Source organism: Phalacrocorax carbo, unplaced genomic scaffold, assembly GCF_963921805.1.
Source record: "Phalacrocorax carbo unplaced genomic scaffold, bPhaCar2.1 SCAFFOLD_58, whole genome shotgun sequence".
NCBI lineage: Eukaryota > Metazoa > Chordata > Aves > Suliformes > Phalacrocoracidae > Phalacrocorax > Phalacrocorax carbo.
The window spans coordinates 658447-677780 of record NW_026990389.1 but is presented as its reverse complement, the minus strand read 5'-3'; the positions used below and the strand labels follow the sequence as shown (position 1 = coordinate 677780).

Below are 19334 nucleotides of genomic sequence, written 5' to 3'. Positions count from 1 at the left end.
CCAGAATTGAGAAGTCATGTGTGAGAAATTAAACATTTTGATTTTACTTGAAAAATCCTGTCTGCTGCTGGATGGGTCTCAGAGGCAAGAGAAGCAGTTTACTTGAATAACAGGCTCTATACTTTTTATAGAAGCTCTGTACCTAAACTGAGACCAGTGCTGTCTTTAATACAGCAGAGCCTAGATAATTTGCCAGGCAGCATAACCACAGAAGGATGACTTGAATTTCTGGATACCTTTCTCTTTAAAGAGCTGCCTGAAAAGAGTGGGAGGAATGGCACCCTATAAAATCTTATTTAAGAATTATTTATAGGTAAGAAAACATTTATGATGTCACATATACACACCCTCCTGTGTTAATATGGCTTATATTTATATTTGAACAATAGGATTTATTGTGGAAAATGGGAGTCCTTGACCTTAGGTGGGTCTGACCAATTAATGACTTTGGATACCTATTGCTACTGAGTCCAGTAAATAAATGGCATCTCACCACACTCCATCCCAGGCTTGCTGCTGAGTGATAGACATTTCTCTTCAGTGGAAAAACAAAAAAAACCAAACCACAACAAAACAAAACCCACAAAAACTTTCCTTATACTAGAAACTCAAATGCTTTTCCCCAGATAATTCTGTCCCTAGGCTAACCTGCTTGAAAGCATAGCCACTGAACTCTGGTAGAGATGGACTAACCACTTTTGAAGATTCCCTGTGGCTGTAAGATTACATTTTACACTGATCCTTTCCTAAAAGGACCAAGAATTAACCTGTTTTGTGTGCAAAATTATCCACTGCCATGTGCCTGAATCGTTGTACTCAAATCTGAACTCCAGAGTGTCGTCTTCACCATCCTTTGTAGCACCCTGAAAAAAAAAAAAAAAAAAAAAAAAAGGCACAACAACCAATGAAGAGAAGAAACAGCTCAAAACAGCGTTGAGGTGTTCAGCCTTAAATCAGAATTATAAATAAAGCAGCTGAAGATCTGTACCAGAACCCTTCTCCTGGGGGAGGGAGCAAGTGGGAGGTAGGACAGGGGAGTCTTTACAAGCATAAAGCTGGCTGAAGTAGTTCTTTTGCTCCCACACAAAACTTTCTGCCAACTCTACCTTCAACAGGAAAGGGGCAGGTAAAGTATGACATGGAATGCCAGGGAAGGGACAAAACATAGCAGAGTAAGGCTAGATGGTTTACTGCTGTAAAAGCTGCCAAGGGAATATGTTTCAGGATAGATTTGGAGGAGAATATGGGCAGATGGGAGGGATTTAAAGCAAACCACTGCCTTCCCCCCAGACCCGACAGCCTTAGTTTTCGTGAAGGGAAAGTGAATTCAGATAAAAAGTCAGTGAAGTACTTAGAAGAAAAGTAACCTGCCAACTTTTTAACCTGTTGACTTTAAAGCTGACCTCTTTGGTTTGCTTACTAGGCAGTTTTATGCAGCAGTTAATCTCATTATTGCCAACATAGATGTCAGCTGAGCAGCCTTCTTCTGGATAGTCACAAATGCAAGGATCAAGCCGTACATATCCATAGAACTGCATTTCTCGAATCAGCTCCAGGAACTGCACCAAAGAGACGGAACTAAAGCAATTTGCTATAAAGACAAGTGAAATCTAGTGATTTGGGGTGTGTTTGTGGGGGTCTGTGTGTCAGGGGCGAATCTTTCCAATGCCTAATACTCTTTGTCCTGGGAGGACACAGATTCACCACAATATGTCAGCACTGGATTCAGAGAATAGCACTCACGGTCTAGACTTAGAAAGTTTATTCTTTTTTTCAACCCACTGGATGTGATGAGCTGGGTCTTTTGGATGCTTAATTGGATATGATGATGGGAAGAGATAAAATTAACCAGTAAGAACCTGTACAAAATACTGAGAACAGCAGTCCCAGCTGTCTGAATTTCCATCTGATATCCCAAACTGGATGGTAAACCTTTGCACCCGAGTTTAGCAAATACAGAAGACGAGGATTCACAGTCAAAAACTTCCTGCTAGGCCTTGGGATCCAAGTCATTCTGTTGGGATATTTTAAATTTCTAGCAGAGATGGGAACTTCCTTTCCTATTTGGCAGCTCAGTGTCTGGCCAGGAGATGGGAGACCCTGGGTCTCTAGCTCAAACCACTCCACAAAACCACACTCTATTTTTAAAGTCACAGCCTCTAGCATCATTGCTTCAAAAACTACTCCTTTGGTCTATTTATATTGCTTAAAAAATACCATTTTACCTTTGCTTTGTTTGCATTTTTTTGTAGAAATTTAAGTTCCTGCATCTGCCCTTCTATTGGTTTAACCCAATTCCTCTTAACTTCCTGGATTGCCTTAAAAGAATGTTTAAAAATAGCGAGAAGTCAGCAAAAGTGTATTTCCTTTCACACACAAACACTCAGAAACAGATACACAGGAAGAGCCTTTTTTTTTTTTTTTTTTTTAAGAACAAGGCTTTGATTTTGGGACAAGTTCACTCTACACCGTTCTTTCCTCCTGAATTAATAGTTTCCAAAGCTAGTACAACTCAGCACACCTACAGTTCAGAATTCAAATGCTGTCATATCATGGCAGAGTGCCTACACATAGAGAGATAAAGATGCATACAACACTTGAAAATAGAGTGCATGGACACCTGATTATGTCCTTTTTGAGCAATCATTTTCCCACGCACAAAACACAGATGAGTTAGAATCTCCAGTACACAAGTTTTGGGGGGGAAAAAAAAACCAAAACAACAAAAAACCAAACCAAACCAAACACACACACACACAAAAAAAGCCACCACAAAACACCCACAAACCAAAACATGCTCAACAACAGCTATACACAGCACTTAAAAAAATCACAACAAAGCAGTGTTAAACCGGAACCACTTACAAGCTTTTCAAGAATTTACGTAGAAGATGAAATTAATTTGGGAAAGTTAGCTTTTAAAATTCTAAAGACCTTTCAGTTTTACCTGCATAGACAGCAAATTCAGTGAAGTTCTACGATCCATCAGCAGCGTATCAAGGGAAGGATCCATATACCTTTTCCATGCCAAGGGAAAAACATAATAAAATATGAAGATATGCTTCTAAATTCGGCATTGTGACTTTTCAGCTAAGTATGATGGGAACACAGCCCAAAAAAGATCTCATTACTTACCAGGTAAAAAAAAAAAAAAAAAAAACAACAAACCACCAAAACCCACAAAAAAATAAACCCAACAAACCCAACACCAAAAGCAACCACCACCAAAACCCAGTGGTGCCCTTGAGGCGTGTACTATACTCATTCTTTATACCTTGTAGCAGAACAGAAACTAAAATCAGGTTATACAATGCCTCCACTTTGATTTTGGTGCTACCAAAGATAACAGTTACAATGTAGAACTAAAACTCTCCCCCTCATTTTCTCAATTGACTTGGGGTTCGCCTACATAAAAGTTGGCAAGACTCTCGGAGCACCCACTGTCACGCTGCAGTGCTGCCATACAAGACTCAGCTATCTGCAATACCAACTACTGTAGAACTGCAGCAGGGTCAGATCACAGCAGCCACAAAGCAAGTTAAATATTCAGTTGTCCATGCTGCAACAACTATCTTGAGCCATTTTATTTAAAAGCAGCTTGGGTAAGTCTACATGACTGTACAAACAGAGCAGCACCGGCTCCACAGCTGGTACGGCTGTATTACTCACGTAGCGCAGGTGATACACCTCCTGCAGCACAGGGATAACCCAAGGACTGCCATTTCCTACCTCTGTGCTTTGAAGCACTGCTGGGTGGAGAACTATCTTCTCAGAAAGTCACTGCAGCAGCCGTGCTTTCATTAGGCTGCAAGGTTCTCTAGTTTATAACGGCATATATCGCGAAACAGAGAAAGCTTTGTAGAGGTCAAGGTCTAGCCCAGTGGGTTTAAACCGGCCAAGTTACAAGCATCAAGCAACAGGTTTCTGTGTAGCTTCAATCCAAGCAACCTTGCTTGCTGCCACCAAAAGGCATGGTCTGTTCTTCCTCTCCTGCTCCCAGTAACAGTCCTTGCTCCAGCATTCATCTGAGGCAGCCAAAATCTACTCCCTTTTTAGTTCTTCATTGTAGGGAGAAGCAGACCGGACCACACCCACAGCAGTGAGCCATTAGACTGGCTCAGCTATACGGCCTAATTGCACCCTCAGGGCACTGTTTGACAAGAGGGACTTTGGCAGCAGACTCCCTGTCTCCAGGGTTTATCCTCACACACAAGTCAGCACAACTATTTGCTGCACAGCAAACAAGACTGAGGAACTGACCCAGGCAAAAAATAGGCCAGCAAAACCAAACGAAAAAATTAAACGGGCAGGAACTTATTTTTAGGCCAGGTTAGCTCGCCAGCCCAGTTCACCGTGTCTGTGCATACAGTTCTACCAGCAAAACTGAGGAGGAGCCTGAGGCACGAGCAAATGAAAAGGGGAAGAGTGCTCTGCTGCTTAAGCCAGGCCACTTAGCAAAAGAAATGCTCAGGCTATGGCCTCAGGTATTTTCTGTATTAGTATATAGAAATGAGCACTTTAGATTACAAGTAATCCATCTCCGCCCAAACAGAGTTGCAGCTTGCAACTCAGAACTCAAAGTTCTCTTCTATATTGTTTACAGGTGTGTTCCATTTGTGGTCACCGTATTATGCAATATAAAAATTAGGAGGCAAGCAGCCACAAAGCATATCTCTTTAGATTCTGAAGGAGAGAAGGAATAAATAGCTAGCTGCTGTAGAGGACACTTCAGTAATACTACAGTGATAAAATGTAAAACACACAGGGCCACAGAAACCGGTCAATTCCAATAACAAATTTGCCTCTGAGAAAAACAGTCAAGCTGCTGAGGCTTCAAGACTTTGTAGCTAAGTTATTCAAGGGATTTCTCTGTTTATAGCAGTTGTCATGCATCTTGGTAGTTTCTTTAAGCGTCTTGCTCACCACTTTCTGATCCCAAGCTTACGGTGCAATTCTTTCATGCTCTGAAGACTCACATAAGGAAGTTCAAAGTCTGCCACTTTTTTCACCACTGGGAAAAGAAGAAAAACCACAGAGACATTTGGTAAAATCTAGTGAAATAGCCCAGCTACTTTCATATATCAGTTTGTGCTGGTTACCAATGTGCTTTTAGAGAAGGAAAAGAACTTAAATATAAATGCTGGGTTAAAGTAAGGTGACAGGTTAGTTATCTTCCTCGCTTCTCCAGATCTAAACGTACATAGCTCTATTACTTACAGAATAATACTAGTCTACTCCCTTAAACTGTGTCTTATAGGATATCCTTCTCTCAAAACACAGTTAAGCAGTATAGATGTTTCTGGATTTAAAGGACATGTAGAGGCAAGCTCCCAGGACTGGTGTTTTCCTTGAACAGAACACCAGACAAGAACACTGTAACTAACACACAGCAGGAAAAGCAAGTCACTCTTCAGGCGTCACTGCTTTACTGCACACTTTTTAAAAATAATGTCTAAGGCCACAACCTGTAAACATTTATTTCTAAGCCAATACCACAATTCAGCAGAACACTTAAACGTGATTTTAAGCATGTGAGCATCTAAACATTTTTTTGGCAGTGGACTATGGGTTGGACTTGATGTATTTGTGAGGAATAACAAAGATGCACAGAAATGTAATCAGTTGAAAAACTTTTCTATTCTTCTGTGTATCCAATGATACCACAATACAAGGCAAAAGAAAATCCAACTGCAGTTAAAAAAGTATATAAAATGTGTTATATCTAGATACATCTGAGACATAGTAACAGCCAGGGATTCTGTTTTCTTAGAGATACCTTTCACAGCCAGAGAGAAGGGAGCAGGGAAACGATAAATAAAATAGACACAGACAGTAAAGTTCCTACCCCACTGAGTAAGCCTGAGTTTACTACTGGACCTTCATCTTGAAGGGTTCAGAAAAACATTAGCATCTTTATGCCAATGAGAAGACTGAAAAAAGCTAGATGACTTGTCAAGGCCACAGAGAGAGGCTGCAATACTGAGCTTTACTCCACTCAACAGCAAAGATTGTGTTCTCCTCCCTGATGTGGCCTGAGCGTATCCCAGCCCCAAGCCTGGATCCAGCCTCATCCACACACCTGCCCTCTTAGGAAACAGGATATCAGCAGACCAATGAGGACATAAAGGCCCCTTCACATTTTATGACCATAAAGAGACTCACAACCCTGATTTACAGCTTGCTCAGTACCATCATGGCTAAACTTAAGTTTCTATCAGTTAAGAAAGGAAACGTGTCATGATATAAAGGAAAGTAAGCCACAGACATTGTTGATAAATATAACAAAAGAGTTTCCTGTCCCATTGTTAAACTCAGCATGTGATCTGTAAATTAAGGACTGTTTTATGTAGGTATGGCCATCTAATTAAATGCCTACCCAGAAGTTCCCATGCAGTAAATTTGCTGCATGTCTTGTAAACTGAAAGGGACATGATAGTATATGTCCAAGTCTCACCCCTGCTCCACACTATCTATTGCCATACTTTGTTCCCCACTACCACTCTTTCCAAGCTGTGCGGTGAGAGGGCTTGAGGGGCTTTAATCAGATGGGATGGGTCTTTCATCCTGAGAAGGCTCACACAAGCTCTGTAGACTCCAGGCTCAGTTACTGCAGCCAACAAGAACAACAAAAAAATCCAGCGGAGGGCTAAGTTAAGCACCTTGTAAAACTTACCAGAGAGAGCTCCATCATCATGATCTTGGAAAAAAAATAAGCTAAAATATTTTATTAATTCTCTTGATAGCCCCATCTCGCACGATGTAACCTTTAAAAACAAAGAAGGTCAGAAGCTTCGCTATCCATTAGCATGAATAAGGAATAAATGTTCAATACCTATTAATGTAACTTAATTTTCCCTTATGTCCCATTTAACTGCTCATTTAAAAGCAAATGTAACCATTCCCATATTGAGTTTGTGAGGAATTTCGTGTTTTAAAGGAACATAAAAATATAATAAAATAGAAAAGTGTTTTCTGCTCTGCCATGCATTTAAGTATGCTTTAATGCAAGGCATCTGCCATGTTACTCCAGATCTTTACTACTAAATCCTCAAATCCTGTTGTACAGTAAGCACTGTGAGCTCTGAGCTAACAACATTGGTCATAAGCATCACAAAATATGTATTTTTACACAATTGGGGTATTTTCCAAGCTGATAGAACCCTCTTCCTTTTCTAGGAACTATCTACAAGTCCTGCCCCTTTACCGAAAGCACCAGCCTTACTTGTAGGGTTCTACAGTTCTGTGTGAAGGCTTCTGACAAGAACAGGCTTGAGCTTTGTTCAGCTTTCGTTATTGACAGTGCATAAGGAGGAAAAATCCTATCCATTTGGATAAACATTTGGATTGTTTTAGCTTGCTGTGGCCCCTCTACATCTTTTCTGAAAGAGGGCAGAATTAGTGCTAACAGAAAATGCAGAAACTATTTGCAGGACCGGCTGCGCAACAGTATAGTGGGGATGGAAAAATCAGGCAGAGGTGACCACAGAAACTGCTGAATCATATTGGGGCAATTGCCTTGTTCTATTTTAGGTTCTGAAAAATCAAAGCATGAGCTAAAGCAGACATAACCTAGGAGCACAGTTCCATCAGAGCATTCCTAAATTCTGAAATGACTGTAATCTCCTGAGTTCACTCAGGAAAGTGGTGTGGCAACCATAAGAAAACTCTCCACCCCTGAGAATGCTCCTGTCATTGCTCATCTGGCAGATTGTGCAACGTGATAGAGGAGTCATGCTTTGGTCAGAGAAGCCGGACTTTCTTTGCTAAGCACAAGGTGGAAGTACCGGTTTTCAGTCTTCTTCCAAAGGGTGCCAATCCCCAAACTCTTCCAGCTCTGTATCACAGTGACAGCATTGTAAGTTTACTCATCTCCACAGTTCAGAAGGGTTTTTTCCAGCTGTATCAGCTGGTTTAAAAAGCAGACACATTGTTGTGCATGCTAAAATAAGTAGACATCAAGCTAAAAATAGGTTGGGAAGAATTGTTCCAAGTTAAAATTAAAGAACACATTAACGAGGTTTTCCTTATACTTGTTAATATCAGGGCTGTTACCGGAGAGGGCAGCAGAGCATTAAAATCACTTGCCTCACACTCAGTTCAGACACCAGGTATAATGGAAGAAAGTTTCAGAAGTCCAAACACAAAAGACAAACAAGTGAATATTAGCAGCACCATCTTTCATTCTGTCTGCCTCTGTGCTAAAAAATCCCCACAAATTACTTTAAGAAATCAGCCAGAACTTCAACATGTTACACCTTAGAAGCATAACACTAAGCGTGGCAGATGGCATTTCCCATCTCTGATTCAGTAGGATTTTGACTTATTTTATTTCCTGGATCAAAGCACAAGCTGGTATATGCTGCCTGAACACCAGGATGTTAGGGAGTGACGGCTGCAAAATCTATATCCACTGCAAAAGAACGGTGATTGTGGTAGCACATTTACGATGAGGAAAGCTAAGTAATTCCTAAAAGTCCTATCCAATCTTTAAAGTCAGAAGAGAAGAAATGGTGTCTGCAGCATTTCAAATGTCATTGTTTCTTTAAAGGGCCACATAAACATTAAACATCTATAAATGCAACATACAAAGCAACATACAACAGCACTGTCTGGCTTGGAAATTACCTTGACCCCACTGCAAAACTAACAAGTTTGTCAAGCCCAAATTATCAGTATTTTTTGAAGTATATTAGCAAATCCTTTCTTTACAAGAGGTACTTATGCAAGTCTCCTATCTAAAACATCTCCGTACTTCTTCCACCCTATTAGCACCTACTTCCCTCTCCCCAAATCAAAATTCCTATCTCCCTGCCACCCCCAACACCTTTTACCATCAGCATCTCCCACCCCACAAGTCTCCTTTTGCAGGGCCTAAGGCCAACTCTGACACTTACCTTCCTCTGGAAGAACTGGTCTCAGCATTGCCTCAGGTTGTGCAAACCCCATAGCAGAACAAAGCCATCAAGGGGCTACCCTGTGTTATCCACCTCATGGTAACTGTGCACAGATACTGTGTGCTCTGCAGCCAGACTAGCACGGGTCAGCTTGATGGAGGAGGGTGAACACATGTTCAGCTCACTTGTACCCACAGCCAGCTAAGAACTACCTCCACAAACTCAGATTGCAAAGGTGCAACAGAAATACAGTACACAGTTCTGTATGGTGAGAGGAAATTTCAGATTCCCATGACAAAGAAGAGTACCCATCTGGCAGGTGTATGCTTTGTTTTTGCTGTCAAGATTAGGAAATGGGAACAACTGAGGAAGAGGCTTCAGCCTTGCTCATGCATACACACATGCCAATACACAAAACATGCAGAGCCACTGCTGCTCCTCCTCTCCCGGCTTAAGAAGGGAACCCCAGCTGAAAAAGTTTCAAACGCAAACCAGCCAGTTGTGTAAACAACATTTGGTTGCTACTGGTTTCAAAATTTAACTAGCGATTGTTTACTGCATGTATTACACCAGCTGTTACGGCCATCCCAGAGCCACAGTGCCAGAACTGTGCCAATACTGCAAAGGAAGTTCCACAGTTTCCCAGCAAACATCAGGGGACATAAAACAAGTAAAGGAGAACCATGCAGGAAACCAAGACATCTCAGTTGCACGGTAAGTTTTAACAGCAGTGCACCAGCTAAGGCATAAGCCAAGACTAGACCATCATTTCTGACTACAACGTTCAAGCACTTTCACCCCCACTATGCTAAACCAAAGGGAGAGCTAATTAAGAACGTGTCCCCATAAGGAACAGTATATATTTTCTGATTCTGTCATATTGAAGGACACCTGACCTTGACAGCCAAATGCCATAGAAGCAGAAGGCATGTAACATTAAGAAGAGATAAGCCATGGGCAAATGTAAGAACCAAAACCCCTCATCTGCAAGATCAGCAACACTCCCCCTCACCCCTTGTACAATAAGTCCCTTGAAAAACACAGAAGATATTCCTGTATGCCTTCAAATAGGGAGTTTTATCCTTTCCTGCCTGAAATTATCTTCATTATCGCCCACTTCTTACAAATGGAAAATTTCAACACAATGCTATAATCCCGTTACCTCTAATATTCTTCCTGCAGTGTCCGATGTCTGGATATCAAGTCTAACATTGCTGCCATCAGCGAGGTAAACATCCAGAAAGGCTCTCTGGGTTTGGATCTTAAATGTATCCTGTTAGGTAGAAACAGAACACTGTTTTATTGCTCTCCATATTGCTGGAGCCCTTCTGAAGATGCTGCTCCATTTCCCTATTTACTCCAATAAAATAAACAATTAAGATTTTAGTAACTTACTGTTTAGTTAACAATAATTACTGTTAAAGCTCGCAGACAACAAAAAAATCAGAGGTAGAGCAGTAAGTGGGAAGATACCACAGAATTAGAGGAGGGTCACTTTGATGTTAAGCTGAGCACAGGTTACTTAGTGTCTCAGTATCTGTAGGAACAAAGCAGTCACTGTCCTAGGAAGTAGAAACTCCAGAAAGAGGAGGCAGAGCTGCATCTGAATATTCAGAAACGGTATATTCTTCGCTGGTTTTATATCAAGACTTTACATTTCCCTAGAAGACTTTCCTGAGCTCCAACTCAGAAAGCCCCATGCCTTGCTATGGACGAAAAGTCAGACTTACTTGTTTCAAGAGAATGGATGCTAGTTTGAGAACTCCCTTGGGGGTGCATTTGGATAAGGCACAGAAACACATCGCCACAGCTCTTCTTCCTGTTGACTGCCTTGTATCAGAGGACAGCAATGGTCTTTCTAGCGTTTTTATTAATTAAGATCCATAATCCATAGCGGAGATCCATAGCAGAGGAAAAACGCTGTAATTGTGCATACTGCATGCAATATTAAATTTTAATTTTTTGCATCCACCTTTGGTAGCCTAGTGGAAGATACGAGAAACTCCCTGGGAGCCCTTAGGTTTCAAGTACTCTTGGTATCTTGCTGTAGAGTCTTCGTGGTGCCTGTATACAGGAGCATCTCCTGACCCCTGTGATATCAGCAAGAACAGGGTGGCAGGGATGACATTTATGCTGTGTGCTCCTTTACCTCGCTTTGGGTACCCTGGAAAACATGCTAAAACCTATGACTCCAGTTAATTAACTCCGCTCAGACTGGTAACTTTTTTGGCTCAGAAAGACCACATTTTCCAGTAAATCTGGCTTAATTAAGAGTTGTTTCAAGGTTAGGGCCAACACAAACAAAATTCATTTTCTTCCACATGATCTAAAAACTAAGAACACATCAACAAGTTTGTAGAATGACATGTGGGGGAAAAAAAGGTCTTGAGGAAAACCAAAACAAAGCCAATCTCTTATTTAAACAGACTTCCCACAGATTTTCCTGCCACCTAGTATTTCACCTAGCAGCATGCCTACACATCTGTTTGCACATAAAAAAGAACAAGAGAACCTCTTCTCAAAGCATTAGCCAATGCCCTGTCTGAAGTCCTTCTGGGGATCCACACAGATTTAATCTTTATCCCCAAACTTCCTTCTTATCCAGCCAACAGAACTAGTAATTCTTCTTAATTAAAATAAGCATTACTTTGCTTCTGTGGAGACACAAAAGCCCCTCTCTCCCTTAATTGAGAAGCATGTACTGTGCTTACCCGAGTACTTTACTACTTTCCTCAAAAGAGAGTGAGCAGACACTTCGTCACAAATGCCTTTGGCGCACATATTTTGGTATGAAACATCTCACACATGATAGAAGTGTATGCGAAATGTGGAACAAACATAGGACGCAGACACCAGAATGAGGTAAAGACACATAACTCATTACTGACTCTTGACGAAGAGCAAGCAGGTCACTTTATAGCCAATTTGCTACCCAGGACTGGACAGTGCTGGGGGCAGAAGGTGAGTGCAAAGGCTCGCACACCACAATAAGTGCTTCTGGGTGTAGGCTGCTAATGCTGAAGTTCCCACTGGGAAAGGACATGAAGGACTCTATGCATCTACTTCTGCCAGATCCTCGCTGCTGCTCCTGCAGCTTTCACAGCCTGGGTACACGCCGCCTCATCCACTGTGGCAGCCCAGGGTCAGACACACAAAGCTCACTATCCTTCTGCCACTCAGAGAGAGTCATAGCTCCAGCACCCTACCCTACATGCCACCTCACTACTCAGCAATCACGAGGGGAAGAAGAAAAGCATGATCAAACTTTCAAGCTACTTCCAAGGAGTTTGAGTTCTCCAAGAACACTGCGCAATATATTGGTAGACAGATTAATCTGAGGATCTACAAGAAAGGATGTGTTAGAGAAAAGAAAATCTCGGTCCATCTAGAATGGTCATATTCTGTCTTTCTATTCTATCACCATTTAATACTTAAACCAGCAGTTTCCACAGTCGTCTTTTAAAAACTGCTTTAATTTACTTGACTCTACTGAACTACAGGCACAGCTTCATTTCATGGTCTTGGGGACAAATTCCCTACTTTATCTCCAACTTTTGATTACTGTTCTCTTAATATGGCTATGACAGCAAATCAAAACCAAGAATTATCTTAAACTGTTGGGTTTGGGGACTTTTCCCCCCTTTATCACATGCTTTTGCCCTAGAAAGCAGAACTGTCTGTGCCAAAAACTCCACACATTGTTCGGTGTTATAAATATTTGTGTTTAGCCGCTTATCAGCAGAGTATTGTTGAGACAAAAAAAAAATTACTTACACAAAAACAAAAGGAGGAAACAGTGCAGTCTGTAAGGCAGGAGAAGACAGTGTTAAGTGAAGAAATACAAATGCGAACATGTCCCTAAAGCAACACAAGAGAATGCAGCATAAGTTTAATACAAATACAAAGGAAAGAGCGTTTATCAGTGTTAGCAATAATCTATTTAGTAAGTGCACATGGCAATCCCAACCACTTCCAAAATGGACAGAAGAATACTTCTGAAAGAAATTTGAAGCAGTGAGTCAGAAAAGTTAAGATCTTCTCCCAGGCTGCTGTTTTAGTTTTGGAAAAAGCAGTAGAGTCATTGTCTCACCTACTCAAAACAGGCACCAACATAAAAGAAAAAAAAAACCTGTCCATGCTCAGTAGTACTTTTCATGTTTACTGCACTTTTGCTCCCAAAATTCAGGGAACATGCCATGTAACTGGAATGGGACACTTCCTTGTATCCCTTAATACTGCTTATCTGAATCTTCCCTTAACGCTGTCACTATCACCTGTGGTAAAATCTCCTGAAACATCTAGAACTGCTGCCTATTCCCCACTTGCCTGCCCCAGTAGCTTGAAGCACACCTCAGTCATTAATATAAGAACATAGAATAATACAAAGCTGGTGAGGGATTTTCTTCATTTTTCAGTTTTGATGAAAAGAACAGTTTGGAAGAAAAAAAAAAACCAAAACCAACAAACCAACCAAAAACCAAATCAAAACCACAAAACCAACAAAACACCCAAACAACCCCAAAAGACCTGTTATATAGTTCCCCCACAAGAAAAAAAAAAAAAAAAAGATATCTAGATACTTTTTTTCCCTTCCCAGTTTTCCATTAGAAAACTTAAAATTAAGTGATTTTGTTTTAACAGAAGTCAACACCAATCTGAACCCTCGGCAAGCTCTCAATTGATTTGTGGCTCACCTAAGCAGCACGGGCCATGAAAGGGGAGAGGGCAAGAGAGGAGGCCCTTATGACAACATATTTCAAAAGAACAGGTCAGGGCACTGAATTGCATCTTAACATTGAAACAATAAAACAGACATCCTTGAATTAAAATTCTTCAGAACTTTCTATGCTAGAAACCTTCCCCCTGGCCAACACACAATAAAAGTCTGAAAGTATGGGAAATTCCCACATGAAATTCAGAGTTTTGGCCAGCTGCTTTTGAAATAGAAGTTCATAAATAAGAAACCCAACCTGATTTGGTATGAAATAACTAACATTTTTAGAGCAGTGCTGAAATCATAGATACGCAGCCTGACTTCTGTTTGTGTACATACACATCCAAACACATTTGTTAGTTACTACGAGTGAGTACAGAGGAACGCTTCAAACGCGCATTCTCCATCACGTGCACAAATGGCAACTGTATGGCGAGTGCAGAGAAGCAGAGGCTGCATTGTCAGAGACAGGGACTCTGTCCAACAAAATGCAGCCCATGATCAGGCCAGCTTTGATTCCTGGTAATACCTGCAGATTTCTGGGTTACATTTTACCCACACTCTCAACAGAATACAGACCACAGATCTCATATGGTAGTCAATCCTTGGCCTCATGCTTGCTCCTCAGAAGGAAAACTGCCTTACATCACAGACCTTTGATGAAGGACCACATCAGAACACTGCTTTTTTGCCTGTTGTCAGGCACTGGTTGGCTCTATTTGCTCAAGAACTCAAAACTTTTTATCTGTCCTTTTGGCAACACCTGAATCCTTTTGCTCATGCTAAAGGCTGCTGTTTACCAGCAACACAGCCCAGAAAAGGTCAGCCTCCTAGATCATTAACTCCAAACCTCTGCTGCTGCAAGGAAACGTATCTCAATTTTATTCCTAAATCCATAATGACTGTCTGTCCTCACAGCTGCATCCTGAATATACCACATTACTCCATGGGTGCCCAATGAAGATACAGCTCATGATCTCAGATTACATTCAAGGATATGGAAAACTTGCATTAAAATGAGACTGATAGGGATGTACGTACCTGCTCATACCATCTTTCCCCTGATGAAAAAGGAGGGGACGCAACACAGCCACCATGGCCTCATTTTGTTAACGACTTCTTGCAAGAACGATGCCATTTGTTTTTAGGGGCTGGAAGTAGTGGGGCATATACTGAATCTGTCTCTCCAGCTCGGTCACTGGCCAAGTTTGCAGGGTTTGGAAGAGTGGAGGGGCAGGGAGGTTACGGGTTATATTGTTCAACTCTGCTACGTGATGGCATTGGTAAACATTTCAGCAATACCCATTTTGAGTAAAGCAGCCACTGTGCCAAGCTGCTTCCCCATGTGTCAGGAGCCCTGCTGTCCCCTGACAACTTCTCCTATGAGATTAGGTTGCTGCAGAAACAGCCAGAGCTTGCCTGCTATAAAGAGCAAACCATAACTACCTATGCAAGAGGTAAAGCTGGTGCTGGGCAAAAACAGGGGCCTGGAAAGCAGGGTTAACCTGCATGGGCTTGTCCCTGCTTCAAAAGCTTGCCCTGTTAGATATGATCGAGGGATATAGCTGGTTGGTGTGATGCTGACTGCAGGTACAGATGAGTCACATTCACCACTGTCAGGCAGCTGCAGTAAAGCCGTGGTCCTTGCACAGCACTCCCACTCCAGGGAGCGCTGGTCTCAGCGCACCCTTCACAACCCCATTCAGAAGCAAAACACAGGACAAGGACCAAAAAGACCTTAAATTCAGTTTGACTTTTCCTTTGCGTCTTCTGTTTTAGTCAGTGACATATACAGTAACTTGTTTCAGGTAGCCAAGACTGACTAGTCAAAGCCAGTCCACGTCAGTGACAGAAAAGGAGCATGCTATTTAATAATTTTAATGATGTTTTATTCTTGAATCTTTCATTAATCATCCCTCTTGCAATGTAACATAAACAAGAGCAAGTGTGGGGTAATGCCTGGTTTTAACACTAAATAGCAGTAACACTGAAACCCTAACTATGTTTTCACTCCTAAGCAACATGTAGGACATAAGTGCTGCCTACACATCTTCAACACCAGGGAAGGAAAGAACAGTACAGAGGTGCTTTAAAGATTAATTTCATTCCATATCTTTAAATGCTGTTTCAGAAATTTTGTCACTCTGCCATAAAACATCTCACAAGTCACAGTGTACTAATAAATTCTGGAACATGCACAACAAAGTTTGTTGAATGAGATTCCTTAGTAACCAAAATGAATACTTATTCAGCCATCAGTTACACCAGTTAAAGACACTGTGTGCAGCTAATGACAGCAGATACACTCTTGTCTTTCACAGGATTATTTGATCTCTTCTAGGAGTTTGTTCTTTACCCTAATGAAAGAACACATAAAGTACTACTGCTATTTGTATTATGAAGCAGTAATTTATGTAAGCACAACAATTTTAAACTTTAATTGTAAGCAAAAAAAGCTGGAGAACTACTGTCTTTCCCAAGCAGGAAGCTTAAACATTGTGTATGAAAATCCATTTATTGTAGAACAGACATTCGGGTTAATTTTATGTCTTGAGAATGTACTGACCTTGCACTAACATTTAAGGTATAATTCAGTACCTACCTTGAACTCTACAAAATAACAGACTGCTTTTGGCAACACAGTCATCACATGCCTTAATAAGCACACACACATGTGTACATAACCATAAGTCAAGTAACTATTACGCATGTACTTATCAAGTCACCCCTCTTCACCAAAAGGGCCTACAGTAAAGAAAAACCTAAATACGCAACATCCTTTCTGATGGCATGTTAAGAGAAATCCACAATACGGGCATGCCAAAAGACATCTTTAAACACTGCAAACATGCATTTTGAAGAGTTATTTCCTGCCAGAACTCTGTCAGAAAAAGTCAGTTGGCAGTGTTTGAGGGTAAATTGCAGGCATTCCTGATGGATTTAGTTTTCTTTAGCAAACCTGTTATCAGTCTCATCAAGACTTATTAAGACTCAGGAATAATTGCTGGGAGTTATCTGTAGGGCTGTCACAGGCCTTAGATGAACTAAAGAGAGACTGCTTCTCACAAAAGAAATCCCTAACCAGAAAGGAGCTTTTCATGCACTGTCCTGAGCACTTCAGTTGGCCTGAATTTAAGAGACAGTAAACAAACTGTCTATTTTTATTTCCAGAATATATAGGAAAAACCTTTCTAGAATTTGTTAGGAATACTTCTTCACACTCTTTTCTGTAGCCTTTCTGAACTTCCCTTACATACCTTAATCACACATTGCAAGTGAAGAGCTCTCAAGTCACAAAACTCTACTCAGTCCGTCAAAACAACCCCTCTCCAGAACAACTCACCACAAGCAAGGTTACAGCAGCATCAGCAGCATGCCAAGCACTTCCCAGAAAACTAAAGCAGCATCCACTCCCTGAAAATGCTGCTGGAGTCATACTGCACCCACCTGCTCCAGAAACCTACTATTCTCATAATAACCACAGCAGCTGGAGAGGAGGTAAGGGAAGAAAAGGGACATACAGCACCTTGCAGCAGTCAAACACAAGCAAGAGCTATCCAGGCTTCAAGCCTGCCAAAGAAATATCATATCATGGACCATATTAAACTGGATTTCCAGAGTCACCTAGGTTGCAACAACCCAAATACATGCCAGATTCTGCCCATTGCTACATTTGCAAGATAGGAGAACGTGGCATTTTCACAGCAGTCATCAATACGCTTATCAGTCCAAAGCACTGACGCTACCAAAAAGCATTTACAGTTGCAAAACCTAAGAATGTGTGTAATCCTTCTATTGAGCTCTCACAAAGACTCTTCTGGGAACTGTTTAGAGGCAAAAGATTCATCAGCTGTGCCACAGGATATAAAAACAAAGCAAATAGTTCTTTCCATGTGAGAAACAAGTTTGTACATGGACAAAACAATAGCAATACTATTATTATTGCCAACCAGGTTACACAGAGAGCACTCTGTCATCAGAGCTCACTGCTTTACAAGACAGACCAATATGCTAAGAACACAAGGAAAGGAAGAAAGCAAAGGAAGCCTTGAACTCAGGAGGTAGGATAATATTTCAACTCTTTCATAGAACAAACTATTTGGCTGAAAAATTCAAAACTTACCTGCTGTAGCTTTCGGAAAAAGCCTATGAAGACATCACTTTTGGTAATATTTGAATGCAAAGTAACTGAAAAACAAGAGGAAAAAGGTGAAGGAGGAAACCAACTTAGCCAAAAGGTAAAAAACATGGCTAATGCCTAAAAACAAGACATACACAGCATGACTGTTGGTTAAACCATCAGTGCTACTTTACTCATCCTTTGGTTTCCGCACAGCTACCTTTACTAGCCTGTTAAATCACTGAAGCTATGAACAGTGCAAAATACATGTAGTGTTGTTATTCTCCCAAAGCAAGACAATAGTAAGGTTCTTGGCCACATAACTCCATGGTCGCTCAGGGACAGTAACTCTAAAGGGAACTGTTGAATACTCAGGTGAAAAAGAGAAAGTAATTAAGATTTTAAAGACTAATCCCGAGTTTCTGTTTTGTACATGTTGGCACAAAGTATCTGAGGCCAGAGGCTACAAAACCTCTTTCAGCACACCCCTCAAACACCCTTATTTTTGGGTAGTTGAAATGGTTTGGGCTTTTTATTTCTTCGCTTACGTGAAACTCACGAGACGCATTCTAGGGATCCTGCAGACCTGGTATATAACATAACACACTGTGCCTGAGACTTAATTTTTCTGGAAACTCTTGTTAATTCTCACAAGTCTACCTGGAAACCCACAAAGGGAAAAGGTTTATGCAGAACCCAGTTCCATTTTACACTTCTACCAGTCCAAGTGCCTGTCTTTGCCTCCCTCTTTTACCCACCAGCCATGAGCTCTCACACGCAGCCCCGTGTCAGCACTGGCAGTTGTGAAGCAGCAGGGATGGGTTGCTCAGCTCACTGATCTAGAAGAACAGGGAACAGCCAGACTACAGGCTGCCACCAGAAGGCCAAGCTGGCTTAAGTTGAGTGTGAAACTGCACCCTTACGTTTTGGAAAAGCCGCAGAAAGGCAGCTGCTTCAGAAATAATAAAAATATGATATGCTGCCCTTCTAGAGCCAGCGAACCAACAGGCTGGACAGGGCTGCAATATCTACACTTAGCCCCAGCCTTTTAGATACATCCTTACTCAGCTCAGTATAGAAGGTAAAGCACCCTGCAGTCACAATTGGCAGACACATCTGAAAAGGTTTAAGCCCCACGTATGAAAGCTGATCAGGTTGCTATAGCCAAGCTCACCATTCTGAAGATACTGCTCCAGCTGAGTCCGCCGCTCATCTGCCATCGACTTGGTCATTGCCAGGTAAAACTTTGGAGGGAAAGCAGGCACGGCACTCCCAAACAGCTGCCTCGGCTGCAAAACAGCCAAAGGAAAGCTCCACATCACTGAAGAAGTACTCATAGTACCAAGGAGCTTTCAAGGCTCTCTTGTTTTGACAGTGGGACATGATGACCTACCAAGGGCATGGGATACCCACCCAGCACCTCCGTGATGGCCCTCAGGGCCCACAGCGAGGGAAAAGCCTTTGCCCAGGCAGCCACCAGAAGACAGCCCAAGTGAGCAACCTCTTTTGATGAGTGTCTCATTTTTACAGTCTTGCCACTTCTGAGCTCCTGCTCTGAGCCAGAAATGTAGCATTGTATTAACGTTATCAGCTAGGTCTTACACAC

At 41.6% G+C, this 19334-nt stretch overlaps 1 protein-coding gene across 1 annotated transcript; it reads right to left on the bottom strand.

Moving 5' to 3' along the window:
• Window positions 1-897: 897 nt before the first annotated feature.
• LOC135311093 (sorting nexin-31-like) lies at window positions 898-19008 on the bottom strand. Its single transcript, XM_064440244.1, has 7 exons — window positions 18903-19008; window positions 17732-17796; window positions 10057-10167; window positions 6674-6764; window positions 4924-5011; window positions 2226-3017; window positions 898-1559 (listed from the first exon to the last, which is right to left on the bottom strand). Exons 1-6 carry the CDS (start codon window positions 18958-18960, stop codon window positions 2927-2929), a joined length of 504 nt encoding a protein of 167 aa, XP_064296314.1. The 5' UTR covers window positions 18961-19008; the 3' UTR covers window positions 898-1559; window positions 2226-2926.
• Window positions 19009-19334: the final 326 nt, after the last annotated feature.